Source organism: Macaca mulatta, chromosome 3 (assembly GCF_049350105.2).
Source record: "Macaca mulatta isolate MMU2019108-1 chromosome 3, T2T-MMU8v2.0, whole genome shotgun sequence".
Lineage (NCBI taxonomy): Eukaryota > Metazoa > Chordata > Mammalia > Primates > Cercopithecidae > Macaca > Macaca mulatta.
In genome coordinates this window covers 90476638-90493680 of record NC_133408.1, presented here as the reverse complement: position 1 = coordinate 90493680, position 17043 = coordinate 90476638, and the positions used below count along the sequence as shown (strand labels likewise).

General features: G+C 39.0%; 1 protein-coding gene across 1 annotated transcript; it reads right to left on the bottom strand.

The window, feature by feature from the left end:
• Nucleotides 1–5498: 5498 nt before the first annotated feature.
• SFRP4 (secreted frizzled related protein 4) lies at nucleotides 5499–15092 on the bottom strand. The gene is given in 6 exon segments (NM_001032962.1): nucleotides 5499–6329; nucleotides 8285–8348; nucleotides 10672–10870; nucleotides 12732–12797; nucleotides 12892–12972; nucleotides 14606–15092. Coding segments are annotated over 6 exon segments (1041 nt in total). The 5' UTR covers nucleotides 15051–15092; the 3' UTR covers nucleotides 5499–6143.
• Between the last annotated feature and the right edge of the window lie 1951 nt (nucleotides 15093–17043).

Genomic DNA, 17043 nt, shown 5'->3' with positions numbered 1-17043 from the left:
AAACAGACTTTAAACCATCAAAGACCAAAAGAGACAAAGAAGGCCATTACATAATGGTAAAAGGATCAATTCAACAGGAAGAGCTAACTATCCTAAATATATATGCACCCAATACAGGAGCACCCAGATTCATAAAGCAAGTCCTTAAAGACTTACAAAGAGACTTAGACTCCCATACAATAATAATGGGAGACTTCAACACTCCACTGTCAACATTAGACAGATCAACGAGACAGAAAGTTAACAAGGATATCCAGGAATTGAACTCATCTCTGCAGCAAGCAGACCTAATAGACATCTATAGAACTCTCCACCCCAAATCAACAGAATATACATTCTTCTCAGCACCACATAGCACTTAGTCCAAAATTGACCACATAATTGGAAGTAAAGCACTCCTCAGCAAATGTACAAGAACAGAAATTATAACAAACTGTCTCTCAGACCACAGTGCAATCAAACTAGAACTCAGGACTAAGAAACTCAATCAAAACTGCTCAACTACATGGAAACTGAACAACCTGCTCCTGAATGACTACTGGGTACATAACGAAATGAAGGCAGAAATAAAGATGTTCTTTGAAACCAATGAGAACAAAGATACAACATACCAGAATCTCTGGGACACATTTAAAGCAGTGTGTAGAGGGAAATTTATAGCACTAAATGCCCACAAGAGAAAGCAGGAAAGATCTAAAATTGACACTCTAACATCACAATTAAAAGAACTAGAGAAGCAAGAGCAAACACATTCAAAAGCTAGCAGAAGGCAAGAAATAACTAAGATCAGAGCAGAACTGAAGGAGCTAGAGACACAAAAAACCCTCCAAAAAATCAATGAATCCAGGAGTTGGTTTTTTGAAAAGATCAACAAAATTGACAGACTGCTAGCAAGACTAATAAAGAAGAAAAGAGAGAAGAATCAAAGACACAATAAAAAATGATAAAGGGGATATCACCACCGACTCCACAGAAATACAAACTACCATCAGAGAATACTATAAACACCTCTATGCAAATAAACTAGAAAATCTAGAAGAAATGGATAATTTCCTGGACATTTATACTCTTCCAAGACTAAACCAGGAAGAAATTGAATCCCTGAATAGACCAATAGCAGGCTCTGAAATTGAGGCAATAATTAAGAGCCTACCAACCAAAAAAAGTCCAGGACCTGATGGATTCACAGCTGAATTCTACCAGAGGTACAAGGAGGAGCTGGTACCATTCCTTCTGAAACTATTCCAATCAATAGAAAAAGAGGGAATCCTCCCTAACTCATTTTATGAGGCCAACATCATCCTGATACCAAAGCCTGGCAGAGACACAACAAAAAAAGAGAATTTTAGACCAATATCCCTGATGAACATCGATGCAAAAATCCTCAATAAAATACTGGCAAACCGGATTCAGCAGCACATCAAAAAGCTTATCCACCATGATCAAGTGGGCTTCATCCCTGGGATGCAAGGCTGGTTCAACATTCGCAAATCAATAAACATAATCCAGCATATAAACAGAACCAAAGACAAGAACCACATGATTATCTCAATAGATGCAGAAGAGGCTTTTGACAAAATTCAACAGCCCTTCATGCTAAAAACGCTCAATAAATTCGGTATTGATGGAACATACCTCAAAATAATAAGAGCTATTTATGACAAACCCACAGTCAATATCATACTGAATGGGCAAAAACTGGAAAAATTCCCTTTGAAAACTGGCACAAGACAGGGATGCCCTCTCTCACCACTCCTATTCAACATAGTGTTGGAAGTTCTGGCTAGGGCAATTAGGCAAGAGAAAGAAATCAAGGGTATTCAGTTAGGAAAAGAAGAAGTCAAATTGTCCCTCTTTGCAGATGACATGATTGTATAATTCAAAATCCCATTGTCTCAGCCCAAAATCTCCTTAAGCTGATAAGCAACTTCAGCAAAGTCTCAGGATACAAAATTAATGTGCAAAAATCACAAGCATTCTTATACACCAGTAACAGACAAACAGAGAGCCAAATCAGGAATGAACTTCCATTCACAATTGCTTCAAAGAGAATAAAATACCTAGGAATCCAACTTACAAGGGATGTAAAGGACCGCTTCAAGGAGAACTACAAACCACTGCTCAGTGAAATAAAAGAGGACACAAACAAATGGAAGAACATACCATGCTCATGGATAGGAAGAATCAATATCATGAAAATGGCCATACTGCCCAAGGTTATTTATAGATTCAATGCCATCCTCATCAAGCTACCAATGAGTTTCTTCACAGAATTGGAAAAAACTGCTTTAAAGTTCATATGGAACCAAAAAAGAGCCCGCATCTCCAAGACAATCCTAAGTCAAAAGAACAAAGGTGGAGGCATCATGCTACCTGACTTCAAACTATACTACAAGGCTACAGTAACCAAAACAGCATGGTACTGGTACCAAAACAGAGATATAGACCAATGGAACAGAACAGAGTCCTCAGAAATAATACCACACATCTACAGCTATCTGATTTTGACAAACCTGAGAGAAACAAGAAATGGGGAAAGGATTCTCTATTTAATAAATGGTGCTGGGAAAATTGGCTAGCCATAAGTAGAAAGCTGAAACTGGATCCTTTCCTTACTCCTTATACGAAAATTAATTCAAGATGGATTAGAGACTTAAATGTTAGACCTAATACCACAAAAACCCTAGAGGAAAACCTAGGTAGTACCATTCAGGACATAGGCATGGGCAAAGACTTCATGTCTAAAACACCAAAAGCAACGGCAGCAAAAACCAAAACTGACAAATGGGATCTCATTAAACTAAAGAGCTTCTGCACAGCAAAAGAAACTACCATCAGAGTGAAGAGGCAACCTACAGAATGGGAGAAAATTTTTGCAATCTACTCATCTGACAAAGGGCTAATATCCAGAACCTACAAAGAACTCAAACAAATTTACAAGAAAAAAACAAACAACCCCATCAAAAAGTGGGCAAAGGATATGAACAGACGTTTCTCAAAAGAAGACATTCATACAGCCAACAGACACATGAAAAAATGCTCATCATCACTGGCCATCAGAGAAATGCAAATCAAAACCACAATGAGATACCACCTCACACCAGTTAGAATGGCGATCATTAAAAAGTCAGGAAACAACAGGTGCTGGAGAGGATGTGGAGAAATAGGAACACTTTTACACTGCTGGTGGGATTGTAAACTAGTTCAACCATTATGGAAAACAGTATGGTGATTCATCAAGGATCTAGAACTAGAAGTACCATATGACCCAGCCATCCCATTACTAGGTATATACCCAAAGGATTATAAATCATGCTGCTATAAAGACACATGCACACTTATGTTTATTGTGGCACTATTCACAATAGCAAAGACTTGGAATCAACCCAAATGTCCATCAGTGACAGACTGGACTAAGAAAATGTGGCACATATACACCATGGAATACTATGCAGCCATAAAAAAGGATGAGTTTGTGTCCTTTGTAGGGACATGGATGCAGCTGGAAACCATCATTCTTAGCAAACTATCACAAGAACAGAAAACCAAACACCGCATGTTCTCACTCATAGGTGGGAACTGAACAATGAGATCACTTGGACTGGGGAAGGGGAACATCACACACCGGGGCCTATCATGGGGAGGGGGGAGCGGGGAGGGATTGCATTGGGAGTTATACCTGATGTAAATGACGAGTTGATGGGTGCTGACGAGTTGATGGGTGCAGCACAGCAACATGGCACAAGTATACGTATGTAACAAACCTGCACATTATGCACATGTACCCTAGAACTTAAAGTATAATAATAATAAAAAATAAATAAATGTTAAAAAAAAAGAATGCGATAGACAATCTTATAGGTATCCAGGGTTTTGTTGTAAGAATGCAATACACAATCTTATAGGTATCCAAGGAGAGAAACCAAAAGTGTGATCAGACTGCATTGGTTTACAGCAGAAAAGTAAGAACTAAGGCTATTTATGTAAGTTCTCATGTATCTTAAAAGGAGGCTAGACAGAGAGCATCTATTAGCAGCTCTGCTATACTGTAATTCTTCAGTTCCTATAGTTAACCAGTTATATTATTAAGTTAGATTGTTAAAAAATAGAGGAGGTTGCATAGGCTTTTCTGGCAGTTAAGAAATCTATCTATCTATCTATCTATCTATCTATCCATCCATCCATCCATCCATCCATCTTTCTATCCGTCTATCTATCAATCATCTATCCATCCATCCATTTATCTATATACTTTGAGGGGCTCAAATCACTATTTCCCAGTGGCCAGGAGTATAGGAAGTGCTGAGAATGTTGTCAGCTGATGGTTCACAGATGAAGGGAGAAGTTTTGTCCAAGGTGGCCACCAGTTACAACTTTAAATTTATGATAAACATGGAGAAGGAGAAACAATCTTAGTGAGGGTTTCCATACACCATACACTTAATGAGCATTTCCATCCACCGATGTTCCAAGCATTCTGGGGCATAATTGACAAGATCAAGAACTTTCATTGCTGAGCATACTCCTAGGCCCCAAAATACTATTTAAACAAACGTATCCCAAGGTACTAATGAAGGATACACACAGACATTTGACTATTGAGATGTTTATTCAGTATGGTCAGTGAAGAAACCACCTAAGTATCCAATAGCACAACAGTTTGTTGAGTAATGCATACTATGGAATATAACACAGCTGTTAGAAATGAGGTGGTATCTGCTTTCTTGACATGAAAACTTATCTCAATAAAGAGCCAAGCAAAGGAGGCAGGTTATGAAACACACGTATAGCAGGCTCCTAGTTTTATTTATTCAAATCTTTGTATAAGTGCATAAGAAACACCTGGAGAATAATATGCCAAAATACTAATGGTGATTACCTCTGTGTAGTGGAGAGCAGGATTAGGTAGGATTTTATTTCCTTTGGGCGTTGTGCATTTATTGAATGCCTTATAGAGAATACATGCTTACTGTGTTAGCAAAAGGCCAATAAAATTGTTTTTTTAAATAAATGCCTCCAATTGTCCACAATTATGAAATTTGTTGATAAAATACTGCAAGATAAGTTCTTCTTTTCTGATTAAAGTATCCCAACTGTCAAGTAATTCTCATTTCAGAGATGGAACCTCAACTTTCCTCTGTGTATATTTATATTTAACTCCTCTCACATGTATTTAGGCAAAAAAAATTATTTAAGTGAAGAAAATAAATTTTTGGCACTCACATGAAGGCCTTTTTTATACTTGTCAAATTACTCTCAGGGTGGATGTCCTGGGAAGTGAGATGAGTGACATACCTCTCTTGTTGTGGGTATAAAATACTTGAGCATTAGCCAACTAATTAGTACCTAACTCCCAGTGGTACAGACAAACTCACTGTTTCTGGTGCTGCTTAAGAGGGTGTTGACAAGAAGCATCATGATCATGAAATCAGGTAACCAAAAAACAGGAATCCAGACATTGTCTGCCTCTCTTTTTTATTTATTTTTCTTTATTATTATTTTTGTTTTTAGAGTTTCTAGCTAAAAACAGAGCTGAAAAGTCATTGTAAAAAAGACACATTATAATTTTCCATATGCTACTTCTCTAGATTTTTCAAAAAATCCCCTTTCATCACAAAAATCCTTCTACAGACCATAAGCACATAAAGATCTTTTAGACATTCATTCCACTACTGTTCCTTCTTAGAAGCATTAGATTTTCAATCTCATTTTAAAACATCACTAACATTGTAACAACAGATATCAAATGGTAATAAAACATACTGTAAAAAATTACGTGTTTTGTTTGAAATATGGCATTTATTTTACAATGCACATATTAGGTCACATTGTAACAAGCATTATTTTCCCTGCTCTCCTAGAGTATGCACACAGGTTACTCTGAATGCAATGCAATAAGCCTTTTCCACCAGCTTTAACTCACCTTCTGTACCAAAGGGCAAACCTACCACTATGGCTTGTGATGGCTTACAAAGAAAAACTGAAGCATAGCATTAAGAAAAATGCTGCAAGATGTGTCTATGAAGAGCACTGCAGTGAGTTGTTAGGGCAAGGGGCACATGGCCTTGCATAGGTTGTCCCAGGCAATGCCCAGCCTCATCCTGTAAGGAAGTTGGAAGTCTCCGTTTTGGAAACTAGTTAGCTCACACTTTTTTCGGGTTTGTTTTCTTCTGGGCACTCCTAGTTTTAATGTTCTTCTTGGGGCTGGCTGGTTTGGGAGCAGGAGGCTTTCCCTTTGGTTTGGGGGGATTACTACGACTGGTGCGCCCAGCTGTTTTCTTCTTGTCCTGAATTGTTCTCCGCTGTTCCCGCAGCCTCTCTTCCCACTGCTGAAAGGCAATTTGTAAACATGACTATCAAATTATCTCACCCCTTTATGGTGCTCAGCTAATATGAAAATTAAGGCAAGTTTTTCACTGTAATAGACTAATGACGGTAACAATTGTAATAGCTACCCTATGTCAAGCCCTTATCAGGTACCAGGTGACTCAGAAAGTGCTCAGTGTGTGATGAAGTTTTCACATGCATTCATTTCATTGAAACAACAGTCCTTCCAAATAAGCACCATTGACAGGGGCAGGAAACAAGCACAAAGAGGTTATTTGCAGGCCACAGAGCTAGTAAATGTCAGAGCCAGGATTCAAATTCACCCACCCTGACTCCAGAGCCAGAGGCCCTCACCCATGCACTTTTGACCACTAGCCCCATAATGCAACATTCCTATAGTGCAAAGCCTTCTAAAAAGGCTCTTATTTCATGGCTACTAGCATTAGTTTACCCCACGTCACTGGGAAGTCAGGGGTTTGTTCACTTAATTCTCCCACATCCAAAGGAAGACAGAGGCCCCTTCTACACCTAGTCATCCTCTAACATGCTAGCTATCCAGAACCATTGGGAAATGAGTCATTCTGAAAAATCAAGTCTCTCTGATAGCAAAAAGTTTATTCTTTAAATAACTCAAGTAAGGAATAATAAAAAAGTGAGTCCAGTTGAATTGACATTGCTTTATATTAACACAGATGTCCCTGCTTGGTTAGAGTCTACTTCATTCAGCCAGAAGTTTGACCACAGTCATCAGTTGGGTATTATTCTATGCAGTAGGAATGCAATGAAAAGAAAAACATTGTCCCCGCTGTGCTACAACACAATTCTAATCTATTCTAAACTAATAAACTCATTATGGTATGTTGCTATCATGTGGTGATATTTTCAAACTCCTACTGAAGTTTATTGGAAAATATGCTGCAAAAGTGAATGGTCCCACAGCTCTGATTATTGAAAGCTTTCTTCTCAGCAAGCTCAGGTTCTCACGGTCTGCTTGCCTTCTGTATTGATGCTTCTAATCTACTGTAGTCCGGGAAACCAGATAACCAATCCTGCTAGAATTTCCTGTCTAATAGAACTAAGCATGCTTCTGAGCAGCTCATGAGTTTTTGGCTCTGATTTAACACAATAGTGTTTGGTTCTCTTATTCAGAAGTACACTGACTAGGGGAGGCTGTATTCTAACTACATTCTCCATAAATCAATTGTTAATATATACTTTCCTCTTGCCTGGGACTTTTCATTGGTGCAAACTAAGAGAGCACAGGCAGTAGCAATATGTTTTGTGAACCTGTAAACACAAATTCTTCTTAATGAATATGGACATATTTTGCAGAGAAGGGAAGCTTTAAAAATTTCAAACCAATTACCTGATGTCTTTAGATTGGGTTGTAATTTCACATTTCTGGGCAAAAAATTATTTAACTCCTGTAATTGAATTACCAATATTTCTATGATGTTACCACAAAAATCCTAGATTTGACTGTAAAACAATTACTTTTTGTGTATGATTTTTGACAAAAGTCTTAAGTTATTATAAATATAGGAAAAGATTCTGCTATGTATAGTGATAGGGTAAGTTTTATTATCAGATATTTCCACCCTTCCAAATATATGTCAGATTTAGTCTCAATGGATATTAAGTCTGCTCAAGGATCTCATGGTTCAATAAAACAACTACATGTAATAAAGAAACAAAAGGCTCATTTAACTTGGAAATAACCAGTACATTAGTATCAAACACAACTTCACAACCTTTGAAGTTGAATGACAGATTCCTGGTAAAAATTCTGAGTGAGAATAGCTACACTCTTAACGGCCTATTCAAAAGACAAACACTGTCGCTATTGCTGGCTCTTATGAGAGCTTGAAGATGAAACAATGGGAAGAATTCCCCAATTCTAAAGAAATATTTTATACGCACTTACATCCATCTTCACAGTGTTGTTCATGATACTTACTATGGATCTTTTACTAAGCTGATCTCTCCACTTTTCAACTAAGCAATTTTCAAGAAGCATCATCCTGAAAACAAATTATCTTAGTAAGCAGATTTTTATTGCAAAAGTAAAAAGCTAAAATTACAGAAATTGTAAAAAAATTATTCAATAACCTTTTGCCCCATAATCCACATATCCACCATTTAATTTTATTGGTGTTTCCTTTCATTCCTCCTTGTAACAATATTTATTACACTTACTAGACCACATTGTGTATTTAGATGATCTGCAAATTTCCTTTTGTCATTTTATGATCTAAATTTTCTGATGTAATTAGAATAATTTAAAAATCTAATGTTAATAATATAATGTTATGAATATGGATATCCATAATATATCCAGCCATTTCTTTATTGCTGAATTCCCTTTTGCTTAGCTATGATTACCAGTATTGCATTGAATAACCCTGTATACAGTAGTGTGCACTGGCTTATTATTTTCTTAGGACAGATTTTTAAAATAGAATAACTGAGTCAAAGGGTATGTATTCTTTTAAAAGATTTTCAATGCATAGTGCCAAGTTGTTTTCAAAATGGTTGCACTTTCATCCAATTCATTAACATTAAGCATTAAGTGAAAATGGAATCTTGTTTTTATTTGGATTTAGAATCAAGGAGATAATTTTTTAAATCTTTACTTACTATTTGTATTATATTTGTGTTACTATTTGAACTTCTCTATATAAATTTATGTACATATATTTCCACATCGTGGTCTCAATGTTTAAATATTAATTTTATGAACTCTTTAATAAGACTACTATCTTTTCATATCTTTTTCAATTATGTTTATCAATTTTTATTTGCTTTTCTATCATTATTTGTGATTTTTATGTGTATAATATTATGTGGTCAAATATGTGTATTGATATTTTTCCTTGTAATTTCTTACATTACTTTTATGTTTACAAATTACTTTGCTTTTCAGATATATTTAGTCACCTAATTTTATCCTGTTTTTTAAGTTCTTACAATATTTGTCTATTTAATCCATTTGAAAGTTATTGTATAGTACAATATAAAGTGCATCAAAACCTGCTTCAAGAGTTTTTCCTCCGTTTTATTTATCTTTACATCTACTATTGCATCACATGGTTTTAACAAGTGTAACTTTACACCAGTTTTGCAGGTCTCATAAAGCAGATTTCCTCTCTTATTTTCACAATCGTCTTTACATACCCTTACCAATTTATTAGAATCATTTGTGAGGACATACATCCCAATTATCCAAAAATATTTTTACTGGAATGGATTATAATCCATTCCCCTCTCCAGATAGAATGTAATGACTAGCAACCTGGTATCCCCAACCACATCTCTAGCACTGCAGCAGATGCAAACGCCTTGGTAGCGATGAGTCCAGAGTCACTGATTGCTTCTTTAGGGAGACAAGATACAAGCAGAGTCTGGCTTTAAAACCAAGAACACACGGTGATATCCATGTTGCAAGGAGGGCACCCAAGTACTGACAGAATACAGAAAAGTGAAGTTAGTTCTCAAAAATGTTTTTGGTTTCTTTTCGGAGGAATAGTCTTAGTTTATATCTATATAGAAGAAACAGATGAGCATTAACAGCAGAGAATGGGAGGGATGACTTGTTACGTAAAACTGAGTGATTTTGCTGGAGGAGTATACTGCAATCAACTTACAGGGCCCAACATGGAGGCTGGGCTCAAGAGTTTGACTTTATATTATAAGTAATGTACCAATATCCAAAAATATAAATAAATAAATAAGAAGAAGGAAAGAGAGGCCAGGAAGACAAATATACCCAGCTAGAATTTGTGTGTATGAGTGTGTGTGAAGCATATACATATTTATTTATACTTTGCCTTGTGATGTTTGAATTGAGAATCACATATTTGATTCAGAAGTCATCTTAAAGTGTGCGTGTGTGTGTGTGCAATACTCTATCAAATATTGTAAAGTGTTTATATGGAAACATGCGGAACTATAGTCTCAGATGCCTACTTACTTGATCTGTAAGCTATTAAAGTGGCCTTAAGAATTTAGTATTTGTGACTCTAAAATTGTTTGAATGATTTGAAAAGAATTGTTCTTCCTTAAAATAATTGACTTGCCTATAAATTTTGAAATCACTTAATGAATTTTGAAATGGATTTTTAAAGACTCTATTTAAATACTCATATTTTGATTTTTCCTTCATCCTGTGAAGAATTAATTGACAGTTAGAATACATGCTATTCAAACAGAGGCATCTGTTTAACTAATTTTTTTTTAAAAAAGCCATTGGCATATTTTTGTTATGTTTTTAAACCATGACTGCTAACTGAGATTGAGGTTTTTCTAACAGTGTGCAGACAGTTCCTTCTGCCTCTTTGTGCCTACCTTGAGCGCCACTCGTAACACATAATGAGAACATCTTGATGGGGCAGGATGTGTGGACACTGGCAAGAAGAATTCGTAATGAGCGGGACTTGAGTTCGAGGGATGGGTGATGAGGACTTGAAGATCTCTTTTACATCCACCACCGTTGTGACCTCATTACAGCCACTCCTCTGCACAGCTTTTATTTTGGCATGAATAACTGCAATTTAAAAATAGATAGAAGTGTTGTTGAAGGTTTTGGGGAAAAACTAGGGATGGTGTCTTCATGCCAACCTCTGAGCCTCTCTTAAAGAATCACTCCTGTAATTATGGTTATGTCCAAGCGGCCTGAGTGCAGGCAAAAAGCCCACACAGTCATATGCTAAATGGATGGTGTCCTATATTGTCAACATTGTCTTAAATGTTCTGGGGCATACTGTGAGATGGGAAAGCAAATGGAAAGGCAAGTTTTAGTCTTTCTCTGCCTTTAGCTCAGTAAAAAATTCACAGTATTTGTATTCGCCCCTGTGGTGATTCAAAGTGAGGATCATATATTTCACATCAGAAGTCATCTTAAGGTTTGCATTTCTTCCATCACTCATCTGATGCTTCAGCTTCTTCTGTTTTACAGAGATAGTTATTAGTCATAACATTTTTGAAGTGGAGGGAGTCTCTGAGGACTACTTTTAATTTCACAGACTGACAAAGTAGACCCATGGTGAGCAGAGATAGAACTGTTATTACAGATGGCTGTTAATGTCACTGTCTCTGACCAAGTTTTAAATGCTGGTTTCTGTGGTCTCTTGTTATTACTGCCTCCCATAGAGTTGTAATCAGCCTAATATGGCTCTGTCTTGGATTCCATTTCAGGCAGCCAGTTTATGAAGACACCAAAGGACTTGAATACAAAATGGTTTCTTCATCAAGGTCGTTCCAAGGCCATAACACCCAAGAGAACAACAGATTAGTATCTCAGGCCGGATCTTGGCAGAGGAGGGACTAAGTAAATCAGATTAGGATGGTATCTACATAGAGCAGGCTTTAAGAAAAAAAGCTACAGGAAAAGATAAACTACTTTTTGTTGTTGCTGAATTACCCACATTGGCTAAATATCATCCTTAAATCTGATAGCTTTGTAAGAGCTTATTTTTTTCAGATTTTTATGTTTCTGTGATCCTCCTACTTTTACGTCTGATATATATCCTAAAGTTTCTTACTGATATAAAATTTCAATTTGCAAGATGAAAACTAAGTCAGCAAACAAAATAAGCATTTTCCCTAAAACCACTTTATGTTATTTCAGCAGAAATAATTTAAGACATGCAATGAAATATAAGGTAGCCAGCCCAAACAGACGCTTTTAAAATGTCTGCCTTTTACATTTCTTTTTGAATTGAAAAAGAACATATGTTAATTAAAATTACTTTCAGATGACAATAGCGAAATTAAAATTACTTAAAACATTTCAAATTTCATGATTGACTTATTCTTGGAAGAAAATGCTGAGTGGTTCTTTCAAGTAAGAGAGAGGAGGGCATTTAAACTATTTCAATCGCGTAACCATAGGATTTTGTGAGTAATATTTTTTTTCACAATTTCTTTAAGACGTTAAATATTTGTAGCTATTCACAAGTAAAAGGATATGCAGGCAGATCTTAATTCTCTGGGCCTATGGGCCTTAATTCTCCGACTCACAGATAATCAGATCCATGGATCACTTTCCCATTCTTCCTGCAGTAGTAAAACCTCAGGAAGAGAACAGTTGGGGTGTGCCATCCTGGCTGATCAGCACTTCTTACCAAGACAAGGAGGATCAAGATGTCAAACTTTTAATCTGATGCATGTAATTATTATCACCTGGGTCATTCCTTTTGTTTGCACTTGATTTATCCAGAAAAGCAAGACATTTTGCAGTTGTTATTGTGCCATATATTAATAGAATTCACATAATCGACTAGAAAAGCAGTCAACCTTTTGTTTTCTTTACTTTGTGACTAGCTTTAATGACAGCAACCGTATTGAGATTCCAGCTTTGTAATGAACCGAGTCTCAAAAGTAAATGGCTTTAACAGATGACTTACCATAGCTGTAGTTTTTGCTGAGATATGTTGCCAAAGTTGGCTTCACCTTTTTACACTTGCACCGATCTAAAAAAGGCAAAAGAGGCAGAAAGTTGGAAAGAGTACAGAAATCACTCTGGAGAGGAGAAGTAGAGGGAACATCCAAGAAGAAAGAACTCACCAGGGCTTAGGCGTTTACAGTCAACATCAAGAGGCCTTTCCTGTACCATCATGTCTGGTGTGATGTCTATCCACTTAACATCTGAAACACAAACAGGGCCACATGGGCATGGTTGGTGATTTTGTCTATTCACCCAGCTAGTATAAGGAGCCCTCTGAAGATATAAACTAACACAGTATCACAAAAGAATAGTACTTAATGGTAAAAATGAGCCGGGTGAGGTGGCTCACGCCTGTAATCCCAGCACTTTGGGAGGCTGAGATGGGTGGATCACCTGAGGTCAGGAGTTTGAGACCAGTCTGGCCAATATGGCAAAACCCTGTCTCTACTAAAAATACAAACATTTGCCAGGCATGGTGGTGGACACCTGTAATCCTGGCTACTCGGGAGGCTGAGGTAGGAGAATCACTTGAACCCGGGAGGCGAAGGTTGCAGTGAGCTGAGATTGTGCCATTGCACTCCAGCCTGGGTAACACAGTGAGGATCCATCTAAAAAAAAATATGTATTTATATAGCAAAAACGGCATGTGACTGTTGACTTCTCCTTTCATAATGATATCTAGGGCTTAGAAAAGAGATCCTCTGGGGGAATATTCGCCTATCCAAGCACAAATTGATGTGAATGTATATCCATTTAACCTCGCTGGTATACACTGGTATATACAACCCAACTGGATAAATCATATCACTCTCTCCCAAAGTCATATTGAAATGTCGATATTCCAAGTTAACAGTTTATATTAATCAAAGTAACCAAAATATTTCCAAATCCCCACCTCATATCTTGCAATGCAGAAACAGTTCACAGGTATATAACCAAAACCAAGCATAATCCTCTATTATTTATATAATTTAAACAATAAATATGTGGTTTTTTCCCCTAAAACTCTAAACTAGAGAGGAGTTTCCATTTACCCCATTCACTTAACCACTCCTCCTCCATGTTTAGGGCAATGCTCTGGGAATAAGTTCAGAGATTCCAGCACAGCAATATCATAGTGTCTTTAAATGTGGGGTAACCTGGGTCAGAGAAAGCCTGGATAAAATAATGCAAAAATATTCCTAGGTTTCATTTCAAGAAGTGAATTTAAACTTCTCCTTCTTCCTAGAAAAACAGTCAAATGACCAAAGAAAAAAGAAGGAAGTGGAAGTAGGGATGGGGTTAACTAAAATGCCACAGTAGTTGGCTCGGGGTCAATGACCATGAAACAGACCTCACAATTTTCCAGGGAAACTGCAATTACAAATCTCACTCCTGGTGGGAAGCAATGACCATTACTGCTTTTTCAGAAAAAAACTTTTTAAGAAGTAGCACTAAATGGAACGAGTATTGACACCTGCCTGGAGAGACTATTTTGGGCATTAAATGAGTGAATAACGTGTAATGTGTTTAACACTTGCTCAGACACCTAGCAACACCTGTTTACTGCTATTATCATTTCTGTTACTACTGTAAATGCAAACATCGTCGAAGGCTCCCTTTGTAAGCAAATTTTTTTTTTTTTCCTTAAGGAGTACAGCGCCCTTCGCTAGCTTCTAAAATTCCTACGGGGGAAACCAGACTTTTTCTGAAGAAAATGTTTCCCCCATTTCTTCCCACCTCCTACAAGCCTCAGAAGCCCCCAGCAGCCTTAAGTGTGGCCGCCTAGTTCTCAAGTGGCAGCCACAGCCCCGGGTGCCTCCTCGCCTCCCCCCATCCTTCCTCCGGTCTCACCCTCCGGGAGGTCCGTAACGATGGCTTCAGGCGAGATGCACACACCACGGTCATAGACGGGCAACTCATCGCAGGCCAGGCTTTCGGGCCAGCTGTGGTTGTACATCTTCATGAGGGGCTCGCAGTCGTCGCGCGCGCGTTGGCACACCGACTTGCACGGCTTGATGGGGTCGTGCAGGAACTCCAGGGTGCAGATGGGCGCGTACATGGCACAGAGGAAGAAGCGCAGCACGGAGCTGCAGTTCACGTCCACCAGCTCCTCGTACTGCTCGATGGCCAGGATGGCGTTCTCCTGTGTGCTGTGGTGCAGGTGGTTGGGCATCCGCGTGATGTTCCAGGGCATGTGCCGGCACATAGGGATGCGCACCGCCTCGCAGGGCGCGCCGCGCACGCCCAGCGCCAGGTGCAGCCACAGGCACAGCGCCACCAGGATGGAAAGGAACATGGCACTGCCCTCCCGCGCTGCGACCCTGGCAGACAGAAAGCGCCCTTCTCTTCCTGCCACCTTCGTCTTTAGCTGTCCCTTCGCTGAGGAGGAAATCCTCTGGGGCGCAGGAGAGTTTCTTCCCCCAAACTCCAGTCGGTAGCAAAGTGGGATCTCGGCCGGGTCCGAGCGCGGATCTCGGCCGTCTGGCACACAGGGCACGAGCAGCGCCAGTTCTCAGCCTTCGGAGCGCGAACCCGCCCGGGCAGCTCCAGTCCCGGACTCCGCAGCTCGGAGCGCAGCCAGCCACGGCCATTGCGGGACCCTATTTATCCGGACACCTCCCCTGACGTGGGCTCGGAATGCTCCCTTGGCAGCTGCAGGCGCGGCGCGGGCTCCCCTTTGGCCGCCCCACCCCCAGGCCCCTCGGTGCAGAAGCGGTGACATCATCCCCTCTGGGCCACAGCCCAGGGCTGGAAGCCTGCTTTCCCCCTGAAGTCCCTCCTTTTTAGTCTGGCCAGTCGTTTTTCTTCGGACCAAGAAAAAGAACCTCTGGCAGTTGTTTTCGACACCGGATACAAGAGGGTGCGGGAGAGAATTTCAAGAGAGAGAAAGACACTCTTTGGCGTGAAAACTGAACTTTGCTCCCTCTGCCTTAGAGTTTTTCCAAGTATAAAGTTGGGGGGAAATAGGAGCTTCTGCTGCCCTCTAATTCTGAAATATATTTGCTTTCTCCGGTAGGCGGCATGAGGAGCGCTAAGGACAGTTGGGACACTGTCCTGCGAGACAGGGGAGAGTGCAGTGGATGTCGGAATAGGAGGGACACATTGTATAAATTACCCCACTCCGCCCTTAGTTGTGTGGAGTGTGGTTTGTTGTTGTTGTTGCTGTTGTTGCTAGTAGACAGTTTGGGCCGAAATTTTTCCAGTATAACACTTGGTTTGTTTCTGCTCCAGGAACTTAATAGAACTGGGGGAAGGTGTGCTAGCATCTTCCAGCTTGGGAAATGTCTTCCAACATTCCCTCTTCCTTCTAACTCCCTGTTCCCCTCTCCAGCATTAGTGGAACCCAGGAGAAAACATTAGACACCACAATCTGAAAGGTCTCCCCATCTCTGATCCTTCATGCCAAAGGATTTCCACCTCAGCAGCCTAAAATCTTGATTTTTGATGTGCTCAGAGACTGTTGCTTGAGTTGAGTAAGAAGCTAAGAAGCTGTGTACTATGGGATGCAAATATGTATGCTTTGCTTTCTCTTTTATCTTATTTGCATTAGGAAGAGGTAGTAAGTTCAATTGCTGGCTCAGCTATCCACAGAAAAGGGAGGCTTTATTTATATAAGATTGATGTATGTCAATCTTCAGGTGGTAAGACTTCTGGTATATGCTATTTTTTAGGGCATCAGCAATATGGAAACATGTTCTCTGAATGTTAATCTTTAAAAACATAGTTTAACTTAAATTTAAGGCACAATTTTTCTCTCCAAAGCTTAAACCTACACAATTAGTTTAGTTTTGACTGAGGATTAAAACTGAAGACTAAGGATTAAAACAGCCGAGGAAACAACAAGCGCAAGTGACATCTACTGGGAATTTACAATGGTCAAGACATGGAGCTAAGAACTTTAAATGCATTATCTTGTTTATTAGGGAACATGAATTAAACATAGTAAGTGAAAAGGATAAATGAGACAAATACATTTCAGGATTCATCCAAAGAGTGGTTCTTATTTAGGGGAAGCCCACAGTGTTCTTACACTGACAAGCCACTCTAGAAAGGTAATCCACTTCCTGTGGAACAGGTCTCAACCTCCAAAGATGCCAAGCCAGGCTAGTAAAATATCACATTAGGAGGAAAGCCGAGATGACATCTCAAGCCATTTCTAGCAGTAAACTCCAATGAGCCTAAACTCTTCACTGAGCGAAAAAGATTTTCAGCTGTGGTTCCTACCAGGCGAGCAAGAGAAAGAGCTGAACTACCCCACACTTTTCCTATGAGTCTGAGCAGGGAAAACT